Source organism: Carcharodon carcharias, chromosome 9 (assembly GCF_017639515.1).
Source record: "Carcharodon carcharias isolate sCarCar2 chromosome 9, sCarCar2.pri, whole genome shotgun sequence".
NCBI lineage: Eukaryota > Metazoa > Chordata > Chondrichthyes > Lamniformes > Lamnidae > Carcharodon > Carcharodon carcharias.
Window position 1 is genome coordinate 20,102,417 of NC_054475.1, and position 21,378 is coordinate 20,123,794.

The 21,378-nt window shown below is 41.8% G+C and overlaps 1 protein-coding gene and 1 pseudogene across 3 annotated transcripts in view; both read right to left on the reverse strand.

The window, feature by feature from the left end:
• Positions 1 to 986, reverse strand: part of LOC121281973 (acidic mammalian chitinase-like) — a 52,993-nt gene extending 52,007 nt beyond the window's left edge. For all 3 annotated transcript variants that reach the window (XM_041195262.1, XM_041195261.1, XM_041195263.1), the window contains exons 1-2: positions 867 to 986; positions 685 to 765 (exon numbers count right to left, since the gene is read on the reverse strand). In XM_041195262.1, the coding sequence (XP_041051196.1) occupies positions 685 to 709 (25 nt within the window). In that variant the 5' untranslated portion in view covers positions 710 to 765; positions 867 to 986. The remainder of the gene's footprint in view (positions 1 to 684; positions 766 to 866) is intronic.
• An 11,938-nt stretch (positions 987 to 12,924) lies between these two features.
• The window catches only part of LOC121282380, a 58,648-nt pseudogene continuing 50,194 nt past the window's right edge, over positions 12,925 to 21,378 (reverse strand).

Consider the following 21,378-nt stretch of genomic DNA (forward strand, 5'->3'; position numbering starts at 1 on the left):
CAGTTATACAAACATGGTCATACTTAGCTGGTTTCAAGCCTACTGTTTAAAAATTATTACATGATATGCCCAGTGGAGTTCCTTACTCAGTCAGGATCCATTGTCCAAAATGGTTGATTTAATGCCTTGTTCCACATCCAGCTGAATACATTGGTTATGTTTGGATGTGTTGTGAATGGTTCAGGAGATGGGTCATTCATCCATGTTAATTTCTTCTTATGCGCTACTTCTAGACAGCCCAGCTCCTTGCTGTGGCTTTGTAATTTGTAGGGTACAGCTATGTGACTCTTCAGCCATCTTAAGAGCTGCTGTTCAAGTCACTTTTAAAATGCTGTGTAGTAACAATAGTTTTGGGAAATTGTGTAGCTTTAAGAATAATGCTGTGATGTAAGATCAAATGATCTGTGTAAACTAATGTGTTAGCAGCACGGGGAATCTCTGGAGCAGAGTACTTCCTACTTATGGAGTTTGCTGAAAGCGTGTAGTTGCTACTGCTGTCTTGTAAATAAAACCAAATGTTTCCACTAAGAAAATTTGTTTGGAGATCAACTCTATAAAATACTGCTATTCAAGCTTTTTAAACTTATATGCTAAGTTCAGCTCCTCAATCAATAAAGTCATTTTAAATATAAAACATGGTTTTATAACAATATCAAAGGTAATTAAATGGTAAAATAGGCTTACCTGTTCCAAATAGAAGTTTTACCATCTTGCAGCTGGTATGTTGTGGGTATCAACCTCTCTCTTTTATACACTGAGTTTATCCTTTGGGGTAAACAATTCCATAAGGCATTAGTTTTATCACTAGAAAAGGATCAGCCACAATGGAAAAATAACAGTTCTTATCTTCGTAATATTAACTTCACCTTCTCTTGAGTAACAACTTGTCTCCTCTACAATGTTATCTCGATTGTCAATCTTCACTATCACCCAAAATTTACTGTTGTGCTATAAACAGAGGCCAGGAATCTGGTGAGGAGGGTTGAGAGAGTACTCTGCTCCAGAGGTTCCCCGTGCTGCTAACACATTGGTTCACACAGATCATGTGATCTTACATCACAGCATTATTTTTACAGCTACACAATTTCCCAAATTTTAACGTGGGATCAAAAAGAGCGGGAAAGCCCGATGCTTCAGGTCCATGTAAGTATGAATCTTCCTATTGGTTAGCGTCATGTTGGGCTGTGCAAGTCCAGCACATGGTGAATGAACTGGTGGACAATTCAAAAATCAAAAATTGATCCTGCAAGACGAGCAGACCTCTAATTCACATAAATTATTTCTGCCTTTCAATGTTCCTGACATGAGCTTCTGACATCAGCGCAACCATTTTAACCAATATAGCAAAGGGTGCACTTTCAACCAGAAAGCTGCCGACTGGGGAGAGACAGTGGTGATGTCACTGGACTAGTAATCCAGATGCTCAAGCTAATGTCCTGGGACATGGATTCAAATTCCACCATGGTAGCTGGTCATATTTAAATACAATTAAATTCAGTGGTGGCCACTAAACTATCATAGATTGTTGTAAAAACCCATATGGTTCACTTTTTCCTTTAGGGAAAGAAATCTGTGACCCTACCTTGTCTGGATGACTTGTGACTCCAGACCCACAGTGGTTGACTCTTAGGAATCCTCTAAAATGGCCAAATCAAGGGAAATTAGGGATGGGCTACAAATGCTGGCCTTGCCAGTAATGCCCACACGCATGAAAGAATAAAGAAAAATATTCTTCCTACCTCTCTGGCTGAGGGTATAATAGGCTGATATAATGTCTGAAAAATGGTTGCTGTGCAATTTACTTTCAAGGCCTGTGTGCCCTGGAAATTACTATTATAAATTACCCCGTATTCCAATCAAGAAGTACAGAACAATATGTAACGAAAAAGGTAAAGTAAATTGTAAGTGCCAAGGAAATGATGGCTGAATATAATGAAGGATGCAGAACAGGCTCCAGGGATTCTATGTGCTAATCCTTCTCCTATTTCTTTGGAACTCTCTTCCTGAAAAGGCGATGGAAGCAGAGTCTTTGAATATTTTTAAGGCACAGATGGATATATTCTTGGTAAGCAAGGGGGTGACAAGTTATCAGAGGTAGGCGGGATGCAGATTTGAGGTTACTATTAGATCAGCCATGATCCTATTAAATGGTGGAGCAGGCTCAAGATGCCAAATGGCCTACTCCTTCTCCTTGTTTGTATATTCCTATTATCAGTATTCCAATCATGATGTACAGAACAATATGTAAACTAAAGATAAGGTAAACTGTGCATACCAAGAAAATGGTAAATGAAAAAAATGAAGGATGCTGAACAAGCTCCAGGGAATCTATTTCGTTGGTAAAGTGAGGTACCCTGTCCCTTTAAGAAAATGAAAGTGTACTGATCATGAGGCAGCACTGACAAATCACAGCACAGCGTGGGAACTGTAAGTCTAGTTCTGGAGGTTTCTGAGTGAGCACGTATGATCTGGTGCTCTGCCCTATGTCTCAGTAAACCATCACTGTTTATTCTTACATCAGTCTCTCCCCATTATTGATTGCAAGCAGCAATTGAGGGGAACATAGGAAGGCAAGTGGTTAGAGTTCAATTGTCCAACAAACTCATTTACCCAAGACATAAAAGTGGTGATGAGGATACAGAACAAAAGAAAATAAATTTCAAGATGGGTGAGCAAAGCACTAGAAAGAGCATCTGTACTAACAGAGTAAAATAGCCGGCAATTGGAGCAGAGCTGCAGTTTAAAATTTTTAAGAACCCTGTTGAATCGCGATCACAGGGATCCCACCAAAAATCAAAAAGAATGCAAAACCCAGCACAGAAAAGCCGACAGCTGAAGAGACAGAATTTTTTTTTTAAATGGTGACTGCGCTTAAAGCAGCAATACATTTATAAGGGTAAATACGTGAAAAATGGCTATGGGCAGAAAATTATGAGACCCCAGAGAGTGGGTGACACCACAGTAAGCCAAACACCTACATTCGCCGTTACCTGGAAAGCTTATTGGGAAGTGCAGTCCCCCTGCAGTCATTCATGATGCCGCAGTTCAGGTGTGTCGATCCATTCGACCCCATTTCAGATGGCTGGTCTCTATGTTGAATGGCTAGCATTCTTTTTTACCGCTAATGACATCATGGAGGAGGAGAAGAAGAGGATAATTCTTTTGTCCGCATGCAGGGACAAAACATGTGGGCTGATCCGCAGCCTTACGTCACCTAGCGCCCCAAACTCAAAGACTTTTGACGAGTTAATAAAAATTGTACAGAGCCACCTGAGGCCAAACCCCTCAGTTACTATGCAGTGCTTCAAGTTCAGTTCAAGGAACAGGCTTCCAGAGGAGACAACAGCTGACTATGTGGCTGTTTTAAAGGCATTGACTGAGCATTGTGAATTCGGAACGTCCATTAGTGACTTGTTGAGAGATCGGCTGATATGCGAGATTGGAGATGATACAATCCAAAGGCGTTTGCTAGCCGAGCCTAGCCAAGACTTCAATAAAGCATTAGAATTAGCTACCACGTTGGAGGGTACAGTTAGAAATTCCGAAGTTCTAAAAGTTACACAAAATGGCGCCGTCCATCTGGTCGAGTGGGACAATCCAGCAACAAAAGACATGAAAACCTTGGACTCCACAGAAAGGCAGGAAACACTCTCTAGCTCCAGACCATTGAAAAACAATGGTACTGCAGTGAAAACCCACAAAATGAATGAGAGAAATACATCCAGGCCTCCAGTGAGTGAATGACAACTCAAACAAGTCGAGTGCTTTTTTCTGCCACCGCTATGGCCATAAAAGGCAGCACTGCAGAGAGAGGCTAAAACAACACTATAAAGGCAGAAGGAAAAATCGTGAAATATGCCTTATGGAAGAGCCAAAAGAAATAGAGTCAGATATCCGTTCATTATATAACCTCAAAGTGGGTAGAACTGAGTGAATCCAAGTCGTCATTACAATTAACGGACAGCCCATTAAGATGGAAGCTGATAGGGGAGATGTCCGCCATTGGAGAACATACATTTAGATATCTGGGTAAAGGAACCCATCCTTTGAAGTTAGAAGTTTCGAACTCAAAGCTGAGGACATACACGACCAAAGAAATAAATGTGAAAGGGGTATGTCAAGTCAAGGTGCAGTATGAGGAACAGTCTGCAAAATTACACCTATTTGTAATGTCAGGCAGGGGACCGAGTCTCCTTGGGAGGAACTAGCTGGGACGGATAAATCTTGAGGGCCCACTAAGTTCCCAACTGAAAATCAGAAATGTTGCTGCAAGAAAAAGTGAGTATGTAAAGACCCAACGGGTGAAGCCCGTAGAGGTGGTACACTGGGACAGAGTTCAAGCTGGAGTTATCATCCTTCAAAAGGAAATGGAAAATCTATTAAAGAACTTTCATGTGCTACAAAATTCAATCAGCTCCTAATTTGTGCCACAAAAAAGATATCAAGAAGAAAAGGAAGAGTTAAGCCTGTCCTTGGCCAAGTTAAGGAATAGATTAGCTGAGAAGGGGCAATAATATGCCATTCCCCAGGAAACTATTAATGAGAATAGGAAAGAATTGGGGCAGCTGAAGCAGCAGCTGCGTAAAAGCCCTGATGTTTCAAAGGTAGGAGACCTTGAAATCTCAGAAGAGCTGTCAGAAATCCCAACTACTGAGTTCATTCACGTTCAGCTTGCGCCTGAGTCCAGTCCAGCCAACAGCGAAATTAGAGAGAAGACAGAGATACCGGTCAGTGCTGCCAAGGAAAGGACACACGCAGGGAGAAAAAGAGAAATTATTGACAGTCCTCAGAAAGAAAAACAAAAAGATTTATTTTTTCCTTTTCCTCTTTCTCCTCGCACATAATGTAGTTCATCGTTGTATTGCTTTGTGCTTGTTGCCTATCATCTGTTTCAGCTTGGAGGGGAGGGGCAGCAAGAGTAAATGTGACTACTCCTGGAAGATGGTGAAATCATCCACTGAGGGGTATATTGAGCAATTGCCCCTGAAAAGGTCTCAGAAACACCAGCCAATGTTGTTGGGCTGTGTTGCTCAACCTGTGTGAAAGAAGGCCTCCTGAGTGACTTGACCTGTAAATAGTTAGTTTTTTCAGCTTGTTAACTGCAATTTTAAGTAAAGGGGAGGGATGTGGTAAAGTGAGGTACCGTGTCCCTTTAAGAGAATGCAAGTGTACTGATCATGTGACAGCATTGACGAATCACTGTACAGCACGGGCAACTGGGAACTGTAAGTCTAGCTTAGGAGGTTTCTAAGTGAGCACATATGATGTGGTACTCTGCCCTATGTCTCAATAAACCATCACCATTTATTCTTACATCAATCTCTCCCCGTTATTGATTGCAAGCAGCAATTAAGGAGAACATAGGAAGATAGAGTTCGGTTGGCCAAGACATAAAAATCCTTCTACTATTTCTTATGTTAGGGAGATATCCAACAGTTTGCCAGTTAGGCTGAAATCATGTGATAACAAGGATTGTCAGCACAGATCTGCTTATCACCGATGACACCTCTCCCTAGCTCTTTGGTAAAGTTATCCAATTAATCACATACCCCCACATTTCCCTAAGCCCTTTAAATGTTTTCCCTTTAGATATTTATCTCTTTTGAATGTTTCCAATGAGCTGCACTGCCACCCTTTCAGACAGTGCATTCCAGATCACAACAACTTACTGTACACAAAAATGTTTCCTCACGACAAACAGTCACCTTAACTTGCCGTCCTCTGGTTGCTCATCTTGTGATTTTCAGTTGTCTCACGATCACTTTGTACCCTCTTTCCCTTAAGTATCTGCCTGCCCAAAGTAAGGTCATTTTTTGATTAACATGTATTTTATACACTTTCCGTTAAGAAAATATTGATTGTAAGCAGATGTGGCATCGGAACCACACAGCATTGGTTAGAGCTGCATTGAAATTCCTGACTGGGGTGAGTAGCTCTACCATTTAATGCAAATGAGAGTAGGGCATGATATCTATCAGCGCTTCGTCCAATGGATTCCTTTATTGAAATAGCTGATTTTTTCAATTTCACACTTTCACCTGAAGTATAACAAAGTGATCTGGGTTTCTGATGCTGCAATAACTTTGCAAATTTAATTCAATAAAGCTGATGTTGGATATTTTATTTTTGATAGTCTAATCCAAATCATTAAAATACTAGTTGTATGTTGTTTTGCAAAATTTGAGCCATCAGCAGACATAACATCATCAACCACAATCATTGGGCTAAATTGTCCAGTCCGGGACCAAGTCCCGTTGCTGGAAAAGATGCCAGAGGGACTTCCGCTGCAGAACATTGTGGGTGAGCGTGCTGAATCGCACGATGTTCAGCTCAATCATTGTGCAGCCATGTGGTTTATGTCGAGTCTTGTGGTGGAGAGGGCAGAAAGTCGACCACCCCACTGTTACGTCCGGGCACCATATTTAAAAGGTACGTGGTCAGCCCTTCACTAGCAGTGCCAGGACTCTGGCTGAAAGATATACAGCAGAAGGCAGTAACATCTGGCACCACGTTTCAGCATTGCCTCCCTGGAGACACTCCTCCAAGCCATCGAGGAGAGGCGGGACCCCTCCTTTCCAAAGGATGGCAGCAGGAGGCCCTCCCAACTGACCATGGCAGCCTGGGAGGAGTTTGCCAGGGTGGCAGCAGCCATGGGGACCATAGGAGCACTAGCTGGCAGTGCAGGAAACAGGCCAATGATCTAATCCGCTCCGCTCAGGTAAGTGAACCTTCTACTCATTTCAAACTCATTTCACCACTCATTTTGTGATTCTGTCATGGGATGTGGGTGTCACTGTCAAGGCCAGTATTTTTATGCCCATAACTAAGTGCCTTGAGAAGGTGGTGGGGTGCTGCCTTTGTGAACTGCTGCTGCCTATGTGATGTGCTGTTAGGGAGGCAACAGCAGGATTTTGACCCAGTCACAGTGAAGCCACAGCCATGGGGTGTGGAGTGGATGACAATTTGCAGGTGCTGCTGTCCCTATGCGCCCGCTGCCATTGTCCATTCAGCTGGTAGCACCAATGGGTTTGGTAAGTGATACCAAAGGAGCCTTGATGGGTTGCTGCAATTTGCCTTGTGCATGGTACTCACTGCTGTCATTCTGCGGTTTTGGTGGAGAGGCTGAATGTTGGAGGTGGTGAAAGGGGTACCAATCAAGCAGGCTGTTTCGGCCTACATGCTGTCTAGTTTGTAAGAGCTTTCTGCAGCTGCACTCATGCACTCCATCATACTCCTGACTTGTGCCTTGCACATGGTGGTCAGACTTCAGGGAGTCAGGAGGTCAGTTAGTAGCCACAGAATGAGTAGCCTGTGACCTGGTCTTTCATCAAACTTGCCCACCATCCATCCATCTGTCTTTATGCAGGAGAAGACAGCCCACACCGGGAGGGAGAGAGAGCAGACAGGTGGTGGGATGTAAGAGCCGCAACCCTCACTGCATTTGAGCAACAAGCTACAGAGCTGGGAGGGGAGGATAGGAACCGTGCCTGTGCCGAGGGCGAGGTCAGCCTCACCCAACAATCCAGTGAGGAAGCATGCATTATTCTGAGACCTTCGAAAATTCAAGGTGATTGATATGTGCAATGTTTGAGCCAGTCCAGCCAGCTGCTCACTCTCTTTTCTCCGTTTCAGGTTCAATGAAGAAGAGGGGGATGCCAGTCTCCTCCAGTGAATAAAGCCCATGTCCCCAGATGCCCACGAAGGAAGAAGAGTTCTCACCCAAAGAGCAATCGCAGCATTCGCCTGCACCCTCCACCAGCCCAGAAACACAAACCTCAGTGGGTCATAGATCTAGTGTAGGCTCCGGGTCACACTCTGGTGGTCACTTCACAGACTCAGACCCACAGCAAGCAGAGGCGGAGCCAGGAGCAGCCAAGGTCTCTGGCACACGGAGAATAGCTCGATACCAGGCACCTGCTAAATCCAGGTCCGATGACGAGCCTCTGAAATCGGCCATAGAGAAAATGCTGGATACAATGAGAAGAAAGGGAACTTGAATTAGAGGTGCAAGAGACCCTCAACAGAGTGGCACATGAGATGGAGAAGTCTGTGCGTATTCTCTCTAATGCTGCGGCTCTGGCTTGTGAGCGCATCAAAGTCTCCATGGGGAGGATCACGGATGCCATAGAGACCCAGGTCCAGCAGAATGCACGGTTTCTGCTGTAAATGTGCTCGGGCCTGCATTCAGTCGTTGTAGTCATGGCTACGTTCCAGCAGTGGCTACATGAGAGAGGGTCATGGCACCTCGATCTTACTCCAAGTGCTCCTTCTCCTCAAGGAGTAAGGGAGTGCCCCTTGGGCATCCAATGGGAGGAGGAGCGCCAGCTGGACATAACAGGGGCATCCACTCAGGACATTCCAAGCATGTCCAGCCATTGCCAATCCTCTCTGCCTGTGACCTGATCAGCTCCAGCTGCTCAGGCCAAGAAGGGTGCACCTACCCCAAGCAAGAGACCCAAAAAAGGCCTCGGACCTCCAGGCAATGCCAGCCAAAGTCACCACAGACAGGAGGGCATCGTAGTCAGCAGACTGCCTCCACCTGTGCAGCAGATGTCAGGGATGCACCTAGATGTAGCTGTGGGGTTAGAAAGATTAAGCAGTCCTGAATGCACACTGGTGGTTGTATGGGTATATAATCATATATATGTTTGGGCACTTGTCGGTATATGTCAACTTGCACTGTCTGGAAGTTTCCTGGATTCATTCTTGCTGCTAGTTGCTGCAATATTCACATACACTTCACACCCTTCAGCTGAAGGAGATCCATGAGGACCAAGGATGGGTGTCCCACCCTTTAATGCGTGACTGCACATGGAGCCATCGCTATTTGACAAGGGCGATGAGAGCCATGTGTTTGAAGCCTCCCTCTCACGCTATTCCGCTTGCCTCCACTTCCCTTAAGACCATTAGAGAAATCTTTGCCATGCCATAATAGAAAGGCTAACCACGAGTCTTTGTTGTGCATGACCATGACCAGTTGCAAGTTGGCAGCCATTCACCCAGCGTGCTCCTTGTAGGCATCTGCCTCCCTCTCTCCCTTCATCCCTCACTCTGTCCACAGCCGAGGGCTAATGGAACAGAATGATCAGCAGCCCAACGCCTTGCTGCAATCTCAATACTTGGAGAATTTTCTGGGCCAGGCTTGCTGCCTTGTGGACTTCACTATGCTGTTAGGATTTCAAATGACCACAGCAATCATTGCCATATCTCCCATTCTTATTAGGGTGTTCCTTTAATTGCCAGGTGGGTTGACCTTGAGCTCCACCCACCCAAGAAGACCCTCCTCCCAGCTTATTTTTTTGCATTTGTACATTGAGGATATTGCCTTCGTACTGAGCTGCCTTTGTGGGAAGACGGTACATATCACTTGTTGCACCTGCTCCAGGACCTTTAACCCTCCCACAGTCACCCACCAACATCATCCCATCACCATCGACACCACCCCCGCCCCAACATCCCTCCCCCCACCCCACCCAAACCCAAAGTCACCTTCAGTCTTCACTCTGCAGCCCTAGAAATCCTCCCATCACACTGGACCCATAAACATAACTCTGCACACGCCTCCCTTCCCCTCCGAGTCCACATCTGTCACCATTCCCTTGCCCACCCGGACCCTGCCCACTCCCCTTATCCATTCGACCTTTCGCACCCCACCAGATCTTCCACCCTCACCCACTACGATTCCCACTGCTAGTGGGACTGGAAAATTCCACCCATAATCCTCACTAACACTTTATTATTTCTATACTCCATGAATGTTGCCAAGACAAGGCTGATGGGTCCTATGCTGACCCAGCTGATCTTAGTAAATATTACTACCACATGATTTGTGGTGAGAGTTTGATCTTTGATGAAAAGTGTAGTTATTGCAATTGGCCTTACTTAATGTAATGGTAATAAATACATTTGCTTGCAACATACAGCCTCAAAGCATAAATAAACAATTAAAGCATGCAAAATGAAAATGAATTTGCTAATGTACTGGTTTGTCATTGTTTCTACCAGATTTCAGTGTGATAATGTAAGATTGGGTCTTAAGTAACCACAGCTGCATTTTAATGTTATTAAGTCAATTGCTGTGATAAATTACTTGTTTATGAGCAAGCTGGTTTTATGATTCATTAATAAGTTAGCGGAGAATCACACAAATGAAAGTAGTTTGGCTATTTCTCAAAAGGAAAAGGTACAATGGTGTCAAGGCTTGGCCTAAATAGTCAAGTGGTTATGGTACTGGGTTTGGAACCCCAAGATCAAGAGTCCAAATCTCACAATGGCAAACTATGAAACAATGTAACTTCATCTGAATAGGAACAGATGGAAACATGTTTGTACTCAAAAGAGTTACAATGGTGTCAAGGCTTGGCCTAAATAGTCAAGTGGTTATGGTACTGGGTTTGGAACCCCAAGATCAAGAGTTCAACTCTCATGTTGGCAAACTATGAAACAATGTAACTTCATCTGAATAGGAACAGATGGAAACATGTTTGTACTCAAAAGAGTTACAATGGTGTCAAGGCTTGGCCTAAATAGCCAAGTGGTTATGGTACTGGGTTTGGAACCCCAAGATCAAGAGTTCAACTCTCATGTTGGCAAACTATGAAACAATGTAACTTCATCTGAAACAGATGGAAATGTGTTTGTACTCGAAAGAGTTACACTGGTGTCAACAAATCACCTGAGCATGATAAGTGTGTGATTTTAGAATCAGCCCCTAGACACAGTAAACAATGACACTGCTTGATTTATTAAAACTGTCATCTTTTCCCTGGATTCCTTTGCTCTCTTTGTAATTTTTTTTCTGACAAAATATATTGAAAGATAAGTCAAATGTTTGGATTGGAAATTTTCAGCTATGTTGTTTTGGATATTTAATTTGCTTTGTACCATATTTAGTTGCACTCGCACAGAAACATTCAGGGATAAATGCACAAGACAATACTCTAAAATTTGGGCCTATATCCCACCCACACAAGAGGAAGCAGCATCAATATAACATTGAAGCTCCATAACACTCAAGAAACTCCACATGTTCCAAGACAAAACAGCTCATTTGATCAGTGCTCCATTCACCAACTTAAATATTCACTCCATCCACCATCGGTGCACAGTAGCAGCCACATGTACCATCTACAAGATGTACCACAACAACTCATCAGGCCTCCTTGCACAGCATCTTCCAAGCCCATGACCTCTACCAGCTAGAAGGGCAAGGGCAACAGACGGATCGGGCCACCACCATCTGCAGGTTCCTCTCCAAGTCACACAGCATGCTGACTTAGAACTAAATCACTTTCCCATCGCTATCACAGGGTGAAAATCCTGGAACTCCTTCCTTAATAGTCCTGTGGTTGTACTTCCACAACATGGACTGCAGCGGTTCAAGAAGGCTACTCACCACTGCCTTCTCAAAGGCAATTAGGGATGGGCAACAAGTAGTAGCCTTGCAAATGACACTCACATTCAAAAAAATTTTAAAAAACAAAAAAAGTCCCCTCAGGCAGTTTGGAATCTAACTGAAAACAGCGTTTTTGCATTGGAAATGTATTGCCAATTAAAATTTCGCCCCCACCCCTTATCTATCTTACAAAGATTTAATTAATCCACTATATAAATGATTAGTTTCATTTTTTCTTGTGAAAACAAATGTCAGTAGAATGCAGGATACCACAACTCATTTACTTTCACTTTCCTTCCTGTGTTGAACCCAGAAATGCTTTCCCTGTGAAGTGCTGGAATGCCTGTAGATATCAGAGTGCTGTGCTTTGAGTTTGTGTCAAAGTTTCAAACGTCTGTTTCTGCCTTGAACTGTTCTGTTGGAAATGAATTCATGCAGGTGAATTCCTTTCAACTGTAATTGGTGTATTTCATTAATTAAAAAAAAAAGTAAACTGTTTTCTTAATGAATCTTCAGTTGAGACAAATTAGATGTGGTACAGGAATGGTCTTTATCCACAAGGTAGTGTCATCCCAGTAATTAAACTGAAGACCAGTTACAGCTTCACTGATGCCCAATGAAGATTAATGGCAGGCTGGAAAAATAAAGAGTATTTTAGTGTTCTCTTATTCAACAATAATATTTCAATATCACATCAGCAGCATAAAAATAAACAACTGATATATTGGTAAAAACAAAAAAAACTGCGGATGCTGGAAATCCAAAACAAAAACAGAATTACCTGGAAAAACTCAGCAGGTCTGGCAGCATCGATGGAGAAGAAAAGAGTTGACGTGTCAAAGGGTCACGAGGACTCGAAACGTCAACTCTTTTCTTCTCTGCCGATGCTGCCAGACCTACTGAGTTTTTCCAGGTAATTTTGATATATTGGGCCTATTTTGAATTGTAATCATTTTCTTGTTTCCTCGTCTTTCTCCTTCCCCAACAACACATCTTCACCCAACAGAACTGACCAAGAACACATGTAAAGTCTTCCCCAATTCCACAACCAGTTTCTGGAACGTTTACTTAAGAGCAGCTTAGGCTGAAATAAAACTCAGTAATCTTGTTCTGTGAAAATATCATTGCAGATGTCTAAGATACGAGAGCACTGTTGTGGGACTGCAAGGGTTGATGAAGGTGGCTCATGATGGGTAATGGATGGGCAATAAAAGCTGGGCATGACAGCAACACCACACCCCATGAACCAATAAAAATAACACCAATGTGAGAGCATTCCATTCATTTCAACCCAACCAAAACTAGGAAAATGAACCTACACTCATTGTGAGAAGTGGTTGGAATTGTATACCCAGCGATGTGGTTTATTAAATTTTACCCATCTACTTTGAACTCCTGATGCACCATTTCAGGACTTCTAATAAAAGCTACATTGATATTTTACACCACCTCAACATTGTTGTTTTCACAGAAAGCCTGCTTTGAACTGCTACTTAGGTTAGTAAGCAAGCCTACCTTCTGCTTTCTCATTATGGCCAGTTGCAGCAGGTACAGGATGGATCAAAGACTAATCCAGCAACACAAATCTTCAGGTAAGTCACTCCATCATCACATTGATAAAATTTGCTCTTGTCCTTTGGATCAGCGTAGATACCATTAGCTTTGCCGGCGCAGAAAGCACTTACGCCACTGCTGCCCCCACTACTGCCACCACTGCCATCACCACTAGGGGCATGAGTAGGAGGAACAGCTGGTGGCAGTGTTGTTTTAGATGGAATGCAACCTAGAAGGGAATGAAATTAACTAATTCATTGCTTGCTTCAAAATTAGCAGCAAACAATGGTAAACATTGCAAAGGCAAGGGCTGTTGCTGCATTGAAAATCTTCAGCTAGAACTCAATTCCTTACGGGGTCAGGAATGAGCTGATTGGAAATTCAGTCCAATAAGGGCTACTGAGCAAATCTTGTGACATAACCAATTCTGTTTGGACTCTATTTGTGGGTGTGCAAATTTTGAAGAGTGATTTAATTGTAGTTTTATTTTAAGTCAAGGTACACAAAATGTTATTGAACTCCATCTGATAAAAAATTGATACATTTGTATCACTTTCCATTATCGTTTTAAATGACACAATAATACACTGCACATCTTCAATTTATTTAACTATTAATGCATATTGGATGCAACAACCTGTGCAGAATCATGAGTTAGCCTGTTAATGTTGTGATGATGTGTTATATAAAATATTAATTTATAATGCCATCAACTGGATATATATTAATTTATTATGTCATCATCTGGAAATTAATTTATAATGTCATCGGGTGGACATTCATGTGAATTAACCTTTTTTGAAAAGGGCATTTTTTTCTAAGCAAAGGACACTGACTTACAGCAACTATTGTGTTTCATTTGAGAAGGACATATGTTGCTTTTTATGGAGACCTGGAGATCTCTGGGTGAGGTAACATAATCCAGCTCTTGGGGGAAAAGATACTGAATTTTGAAGATTCAAAGTGAGACTGCCTCAGGTGCAACAGCCTTACCCAATCTGTCTTTCTTCTGTTACCTCTCTCATCAAAGCTGACCTGCTTGTGTTTTGAAAAACCCACCAGAAGACCTTATTGCTGCAAACCAAAAGTTCCAAAAGGAGAATTCCATATCAAAACCACTGTCTCCAGACAGAGGGGCATGTTAGTGGGGTGGTGAAAAAGGCATTTGGGGCACTTGCCTTTATCAATCAAGGCATAGATTACAAAAGTAGGGAGGTCATTTTGGAGTTGTATAGAACCTTGGTGAGGCCACAGCTGGAGTACTTTGTGCAGTTCTGGTCACCACATTATAGGAAGGATGTGATTGCACTGGAGAGGGCGCAGAGGAGATTCACCAGGATGTTGCCTGGGCTGAAACATTTAATTTATGAAGGGAGGTTGGATAGACTTGGGTTGTTTTCATTGGAGCAGAGAAGATTGAGAGGCGACCTGATCAAGGTGTACAAAATTATGTAGGGCATGGACAGGGTGGTTAGAGAGCAGCTGTTCCCCTTAGTTGAAGGGTCAGTCACGAGGGGTCACAAGTTCAAGGTGAGGGGCAGGAGGTTTAAGGGGAATGTGAGGAAAAACTTTTTTTACCCAGAGGGTGGTGACGGTCTGGAATGTGCTGCCTGGGAGAGTGGTGGAGGCAGGTTACCTCACATCCTTTAAAAAGCACATGGATGAGCACTTGGCACATCATAACATTCAAGGCTATGGGCCAAGTGCTGGTAAATGGGATTAGGTAGGTAGGTCAAGTGTTTCTCATGTGTCAGTGCAGACTCAATGGGCTGAAGGGCCTCTTCTGCACTGTGTAATTTTGTGATTCTGTGATGCTGTGAAAAACACCTAGAACCAGTGGCTACTGTGGACCAGGACCCTTCAGCTGCAAAGAGGCATCTGGTCACCCCGTGATTTTTTTTCTCTCAGACTCTACTTGTTACTTGGCCAAGTTTTCAATGTCTGATATCGTGCAGAGTCTGACTTCCTTTTTGTATGCTTGTTGGGTGGGGGATGGGGAGTGATGGATTGTGTGTATTGTATGTTGGTTGGACTGGCTGAGGAATGATTGCTGAGACATTTCTATGTCTAAACAATAGCTGGTTTATTAGCTTTAACTGAACTATATATAGATATACAAATCGAGGTATTAGTCTGCTGAAGCTAGAAACATTCTCACTCTCAACTCTGGATCTCTTGCATCATCATTATGGGCAGTGTTGTTTATACAGTCCCACACATTAAACCTTACAAACCTAATACTACAGTGTGAGCTGGATTTGGACATATTTGTTCATTTTAAACCTGTTGTTCATAGCTTTTACATCTTCACCTGAGTGAGTTTTACCAATAACACTAACTCTTTACTTGTTAACTTAAGGAACCTGGCTGGCTTATTTCTTACACCAAGCTATACACGGTCAAATATATATAAATTGGCAACCGTACCTCCTTTTTAAATTCAAACTCTGTTACAACCAGCTCAAAAGTGGGATAAAGAGAGTAATCCGTTCACCCCTGCAACCTGGGCCGTAATAACATATTTACATGTTTCAGTATTTTACTGTATGGTTCATCCTGTTTTAGGAATTTTAAGCTTGTAGGTACTCAGCAATATTCTCATAGTCAGATTTATGTGGCTCCAACAATGCTGAAGTAGAAATACCTTTAGGTACTCCAAATAATTGCTAAGTTATATTAGTTATTAGTAGTTTTCCATGCTGACTTTCTGGTAGCAACAAGTAACCAGTCAAAGTCTAAACAGTCCTGACATTTACCTGTAGAAATTCCAAGTTTAGTGTGCAGTGTACCAATAAGAGGATAAGGCCCTTGGTTGCAGAAAGCACCAGAGAAATCATCCATAGCAAGATTCCACATGATTGCACCTCCAAAGTTGTTCTTTGTCAGCCACTCAGCCTGAAAGACATTGTTCATCAGTTTAATTCACAAATCCTTGTTTGCAAACACCACCTGGAAGTTCCCCTCTAAGCCACCCAACATCCTGACTTGGCAATATGTTGCTGTTCCTTCACTGTCGCTGGGTCAAATTCCTGGAAATCCTTCACTAACAGCACTGTGGGTGTAACTACACCACATGGACTGCAGTGGTTCAAGAAGGCAGCTCACCACCACCTTCTCAAGGGCAACTAGGGATGGGCGATAATTGCTGGCCCAGCCAGTGAAGCCCACATCCCGTGAATGAATTAAAAAAACTATTTTTACCCAAATATAACTGATGCTTCCCAGGAGTCAGTGTTGGGACCCTTGCTTTGCCTGATGTATATTAATGACCTAGACCTTGGTGTACAGGGCACAATTTCAAAGTTTACAGGTGATACAAAACTTGACAGCATTGTGAACTGTGAGAAGATTAGAGTTGGAATTCAAAAGGACATAGGCAAGTTGGTGGAATGGTCAGACAGGTGGCAGATAAAGTTCAATGCAGACAAATGTGAAGCAATTTATTTTGATAGGAAGAACAAGGAAAGAAAGTATAAAATTAAGGGTACAACTTTAATAAAGGTACAGGGGCAGAGGGACATTAGTATATATGTGCATAAGACATTGAATGTGGCAACACAGGTTGAGAGTGCAGACTAAAGCGTACAGTCTCCTGGACTTTATTAATAGGGGCATAGACTACAAAGTCAAGGAGGTTATGTTGAACTTGTATAAGTCACTAGTTCAGCATTAGCTGGAGAGTTACGTCCAGTCCTGGGCACCGCACTTTAGGAAGGACATGAAGATGAGAGGGCAGAAAAAATTCAAGAGAATGATTCCAGGGAAGAGGAACTTAAATTATGAAGATAGATTGGAGAAGTTAAGATGTTTACCTCTGACAAAAGAATGCTGAGAAGAGATTTGATTGAGGTATTCAAAATCATGACACGTCTGGACAGAGGAGATGTGGAGAAGCTATTCCTACTTGTGAAAGGATCAAGTTCGAGAGGTCACAGATTGAAAATGAGCGGTTAAGGTCTATAATGCACTGCTATCTGCTACAAAGAAGTGAGTTGACAGAAATATGAACTTCTCTTAACACTCTTACATAAAAGACTCAGTTATAAATAAAAATGCTAGTTAAATTACATCAAACAAGATATCTCATCCATAAGGCTTTCTCCAACAATCGTATGTGTATTCAATTAATCGATAAAACATCATGATCCTCATGCTGATTGTGACAAACTAGCTGTATATCACAACAAATATTGCAAAACCACCAAATAAAAAGTGTAGGACATCAGTTTATCAAACATACCTTGTCTGCAAAGCTTCTCTCATTGTCATATCCAACCCATACATCTCCTTTATAACCATATGGAACCATCTGTGGAGCATCCCATTCGGAAGTGCCAGTTTTCAACATTGTGCAGATCTGTGAGGACAGAGAGACAATGGCATTCAAATCATCAGTGGTCAGAAATGATCAGTGAATTGCAATGCTCTCAATGTAGACTGATGACCATTTTCATTTCACTTTTCTTTACTAATTTATTTAGACATCATTTTCTCTCAATTACAATCCTTAAACTAGGGGCAATATTCTTTTTGCTGTTGAAAAAGTATTTTTAATCATAAACAGCAAATGCTGGCTAATATTACCCTTTATTAAAAGGTAATCAATGATCCCTCACGCTGCATGTTTCCAATCTGAGACACTGAAGGAGCCAAAAAAAGCATCTGGAATTTACTCACACACATGATAAAGAGATTGGTTTAAGTAATAGCATCAACATCAGTTTCCTTAACCATCCAACAATGTGGAAATAAGGCATAGGTTGGCACACAAACTACGAAGGATTGATTGTAATCTTTGTACAAAAAACCCTGGAATTTTGTGTAGAGAGGGAGGTTGGGGAATGTAAAAGGTTATATCCTCCATTTTACCTCCGTGTGTATTTTCCAAAACTAACAACAATGGCCAGAGAAAGACGGTCAAACACCTTCTGATGATGGAGGGTGTGTCATTATGTCTCTGTTCATCAGAGTATGATGACACATGTTTCGGTTCCTGTTCCTTTGGTGCCTAAGCTGAGCCAGGCCATGTGTTGTGATGCTGGCAGAAGCAGCAGGATCTTCATACATGGGACAGATGATCAGATGGGGTTGTCTTTGGTAAGGATGTCAGAATGCATTGCTTGCCTCAAATTGGGCTTTCATCCCTTGAAATGCACAAGGGATGCACAAGCTTTTAAAATACATTGCAACATGCTACCTAATCTGCCTGAGGAGGTTCATATGGTTGAGCTAATGCAGATGTTCTCACAGCATAGACTAAGCTTTTTATAGGGTAGAATTCAGTACTTGGTTGGTTAGTATTTGCAAATATAAGATGTTTTAGAATAAAGAAGTTGCATCGGCATCAACACCTCTTAATAGGCCAAGGTTCCAGTCTCTCTGGTGTACAGCCCAGCTGGTCCAGGACCTCCTGATGGGGCTCCAACCCCAGTCTCAGATGAGGTCAGTCTGAAGGTATGGCCATATGTAGCGAATCCAATGTTCAGTTTCACTGCAGGAGCTCCCTGATTTCTCCAGTAATTCATTGAAAAGTTCTACAGAAGAAAAAAAGCATGAAAGAATATGTTAGAAGGGCTTTGAAAACCGTCTGGTTGAAGACAGTTACCCATTGGAAATAATAGATAGGATTCGATATTATTTTCATGAACACTTACCATATTAAAGTGAATGTTGAAATAGTGGTTGTTATTTGGGAGAGGAAAAAGAGGGCTATTTTCTCCAGTAACAATACTCCCAGATCCATGGTAATCATATGTCATCACATTGAGAAAGTCCAAGTATCTGCATGAAAAGAGATCTGAGTTACACTTATATCTTTTCTACTAAAGTAAATGGTAATCATATAACTCATGAAACAAATTAGCTCTGACAATTAAAACTATAGAAAATAAGCAAGGGCCTTACATTTATACAGGACCTTTTGCAGCCTCAGGATATCCCAAAGCAGTTCACTGATGATGAATTACTTTCAACGTGCATTCACTGTCACATTGAGATAAATGACAAATTAGGCTGAGGAATAAATGTTAGCCAGAACACAGGGAGAACTCTTGCTTGAATAATTCCATGGGAGCCTTTACATCTATTTAGGAGATCAGACTGGGATTCAGTTTAACATCACATCTGTGCAGCAGTCCCTGAGCATGGAATTGGTGTGTCAGCTGAGACACTCAAATTGAGTTGTGACTCAGAGCCAAGAGTGCTACCACTGAGCCACCGCTAAGACCTCCGTGTGTTTCTATAGTATATTAAAATATTTGAGGCATTTTTTAAATCCTATCACCCTCTTTATGCTGAAAAATGAAGAGTAATGAAATATACTGGCCACTGACAGCCAGATACCTGTCCAACTCGATTTTCAAGTAAGCTAGGAAATGGCCAGTGCTCATCTGAAACAAACAAGAAACTTATTTAGGCACCTAAATGGGGTCATACACCCATCGTCGAACCCAAATGGAATCATTATGGATCACTGGGTGGAACCACTGGCACTCAGGTTCAACCATGTGACTCTCTATTACACTGTCCCCATTGCTTGAGTGTCTCCAAAATGCTGCAGTGACCAGAAATGGATAAAGTAAGTATGGTCTGCCCAGAGCACAATGCAGCAGAATCTGTAACATATAACTTTTACATCAAACCCAATTGATGAGAAGGGCCTTTACATTCAGAGATCTAAATGAGAAAACAAAGTCAAAGCATAATAGACTACATAACAGGTAGAGGAGAGGGACTCTAAATGCATGGACACTTCTTATATAACTTAGAAATGTCTTTTTTAGTAAAGAAAAGAGTAAGATATTCTCCTTGTTTCTTGAATGACATTGATCTCTCAATCATGACCACAAGAAAAATGTCAGAATATCTGGTCATCATCTCTTTGTTGTTTCTGGGGTGTTGCAGTGAGTTTGTTGGTTGCTGTATTTCCAAGCATTACAACAGTGTCTACTCTTGACAGTGAATACCTTTGGGATGCCCTGAAGCTTTGAAAGGAGATGCATAATTCAAATTTATTTTTCTATTACTCACCTGCTTTTCATATTTTACTGCTCATTGAAAGAAAGAAAGAAGCATTTGTACAGTTTTCTCAGCTTTACCATGTCAGAAGTCGAGCTCAGACTCGAGTTGGCAAATACTGCCTCTCTCTCTCTTCATCTCCCCTGCACTCTGTACTGTGTGACTAACATGGATACTTACTGTCCAAGCTAAGGAACCTCATAGCTCATCTCAATGATACCCATCCCAGCAGAAACTGCAGCTGAGAGCAACATTCTTGGTTTTCCAGTGCTTTTCGCCTCAGCTTCAAAGGCTGCCACCATTTCCTAGAAGTTGAAAATGAATAAGATTTCTTTTAACAACAGATCCTCACCAAAGAAGGGTTTCAAACATGGACTAGAGAATTTTCCAGCTTCACAAAATGTATCCATGGCCAAGAGTCAGACAATAATTTATCTAATCTAAGGGTATAGTCAGAGGTAGGACCGGGTTTAAATGGAGCCTAAATTGATAATTGTTATTGCACAGTAGCCAGTACAGTGATTAGTGAGGATTTTATTAAATTATTTTGCTGCGTAAATTCATATGCTTCACATTTGAACGTTCCATTTTCATGTTTCAAAAATTCTGTGAAATTCTATCCTTTAAAACTCACTCTCAAAGTACGCATATTTGGTTGCTTAAGTTGCAGATCAGCCATGATATCACTGAATGGTGAAACAGGCTGGAAGAGCTCAATGGCCTACACTTGTTCCGCTTGTTCCTATGTCCCTTGTCCTTGGTGAGGACCTTGAGAGGAAATTTACAATCACAAAAAGGTTTGAAGGATGCTTTATTTTAGCTAGTGGACTAAGCATCCTGTTAAACACATTTGGTCCTACCTGTGCCAGCACAGTGAAGAGACGTTTGTCTCATGTCCCAGGATACTCCCAATCAATATCCAAACCATCAAACACATAACCACGTAGGAACTTAATCACAAATTTATGAAAATTTGTCGATTTTCTGATGTGGAAACCATAGTGGAGAATCTAAAGAAGAGTAGAATGTAAAACAAGTCAGAACAAGTATATTTTGTTTTCAGTACTTACCACTGGAACCTTTAAGAGCTTCGTATTTTTTACAATGTCAAAATATACCAGAAAATCAATAATAATTTACAAAAATATAATTATGATATGGTGCTGCATTGTTGCTGCACTTGATAATCAATTGAATCAACCTTCACTGAGTGCATTATCTTAAATTAAGTCCATGCAAAAATGATGCATTTGTTTCTTGCAGATATCATCTTATTAATATTCTTTGGATTATATTTTACAGGCAGCTGAACATAGTCACAGTATGCTCATTATCAGACAATTAATATATTTATCTAAAACTACATGATTATCTTTTCCAAATCTATCTCTTTGACACCAGCTTCTTTTACA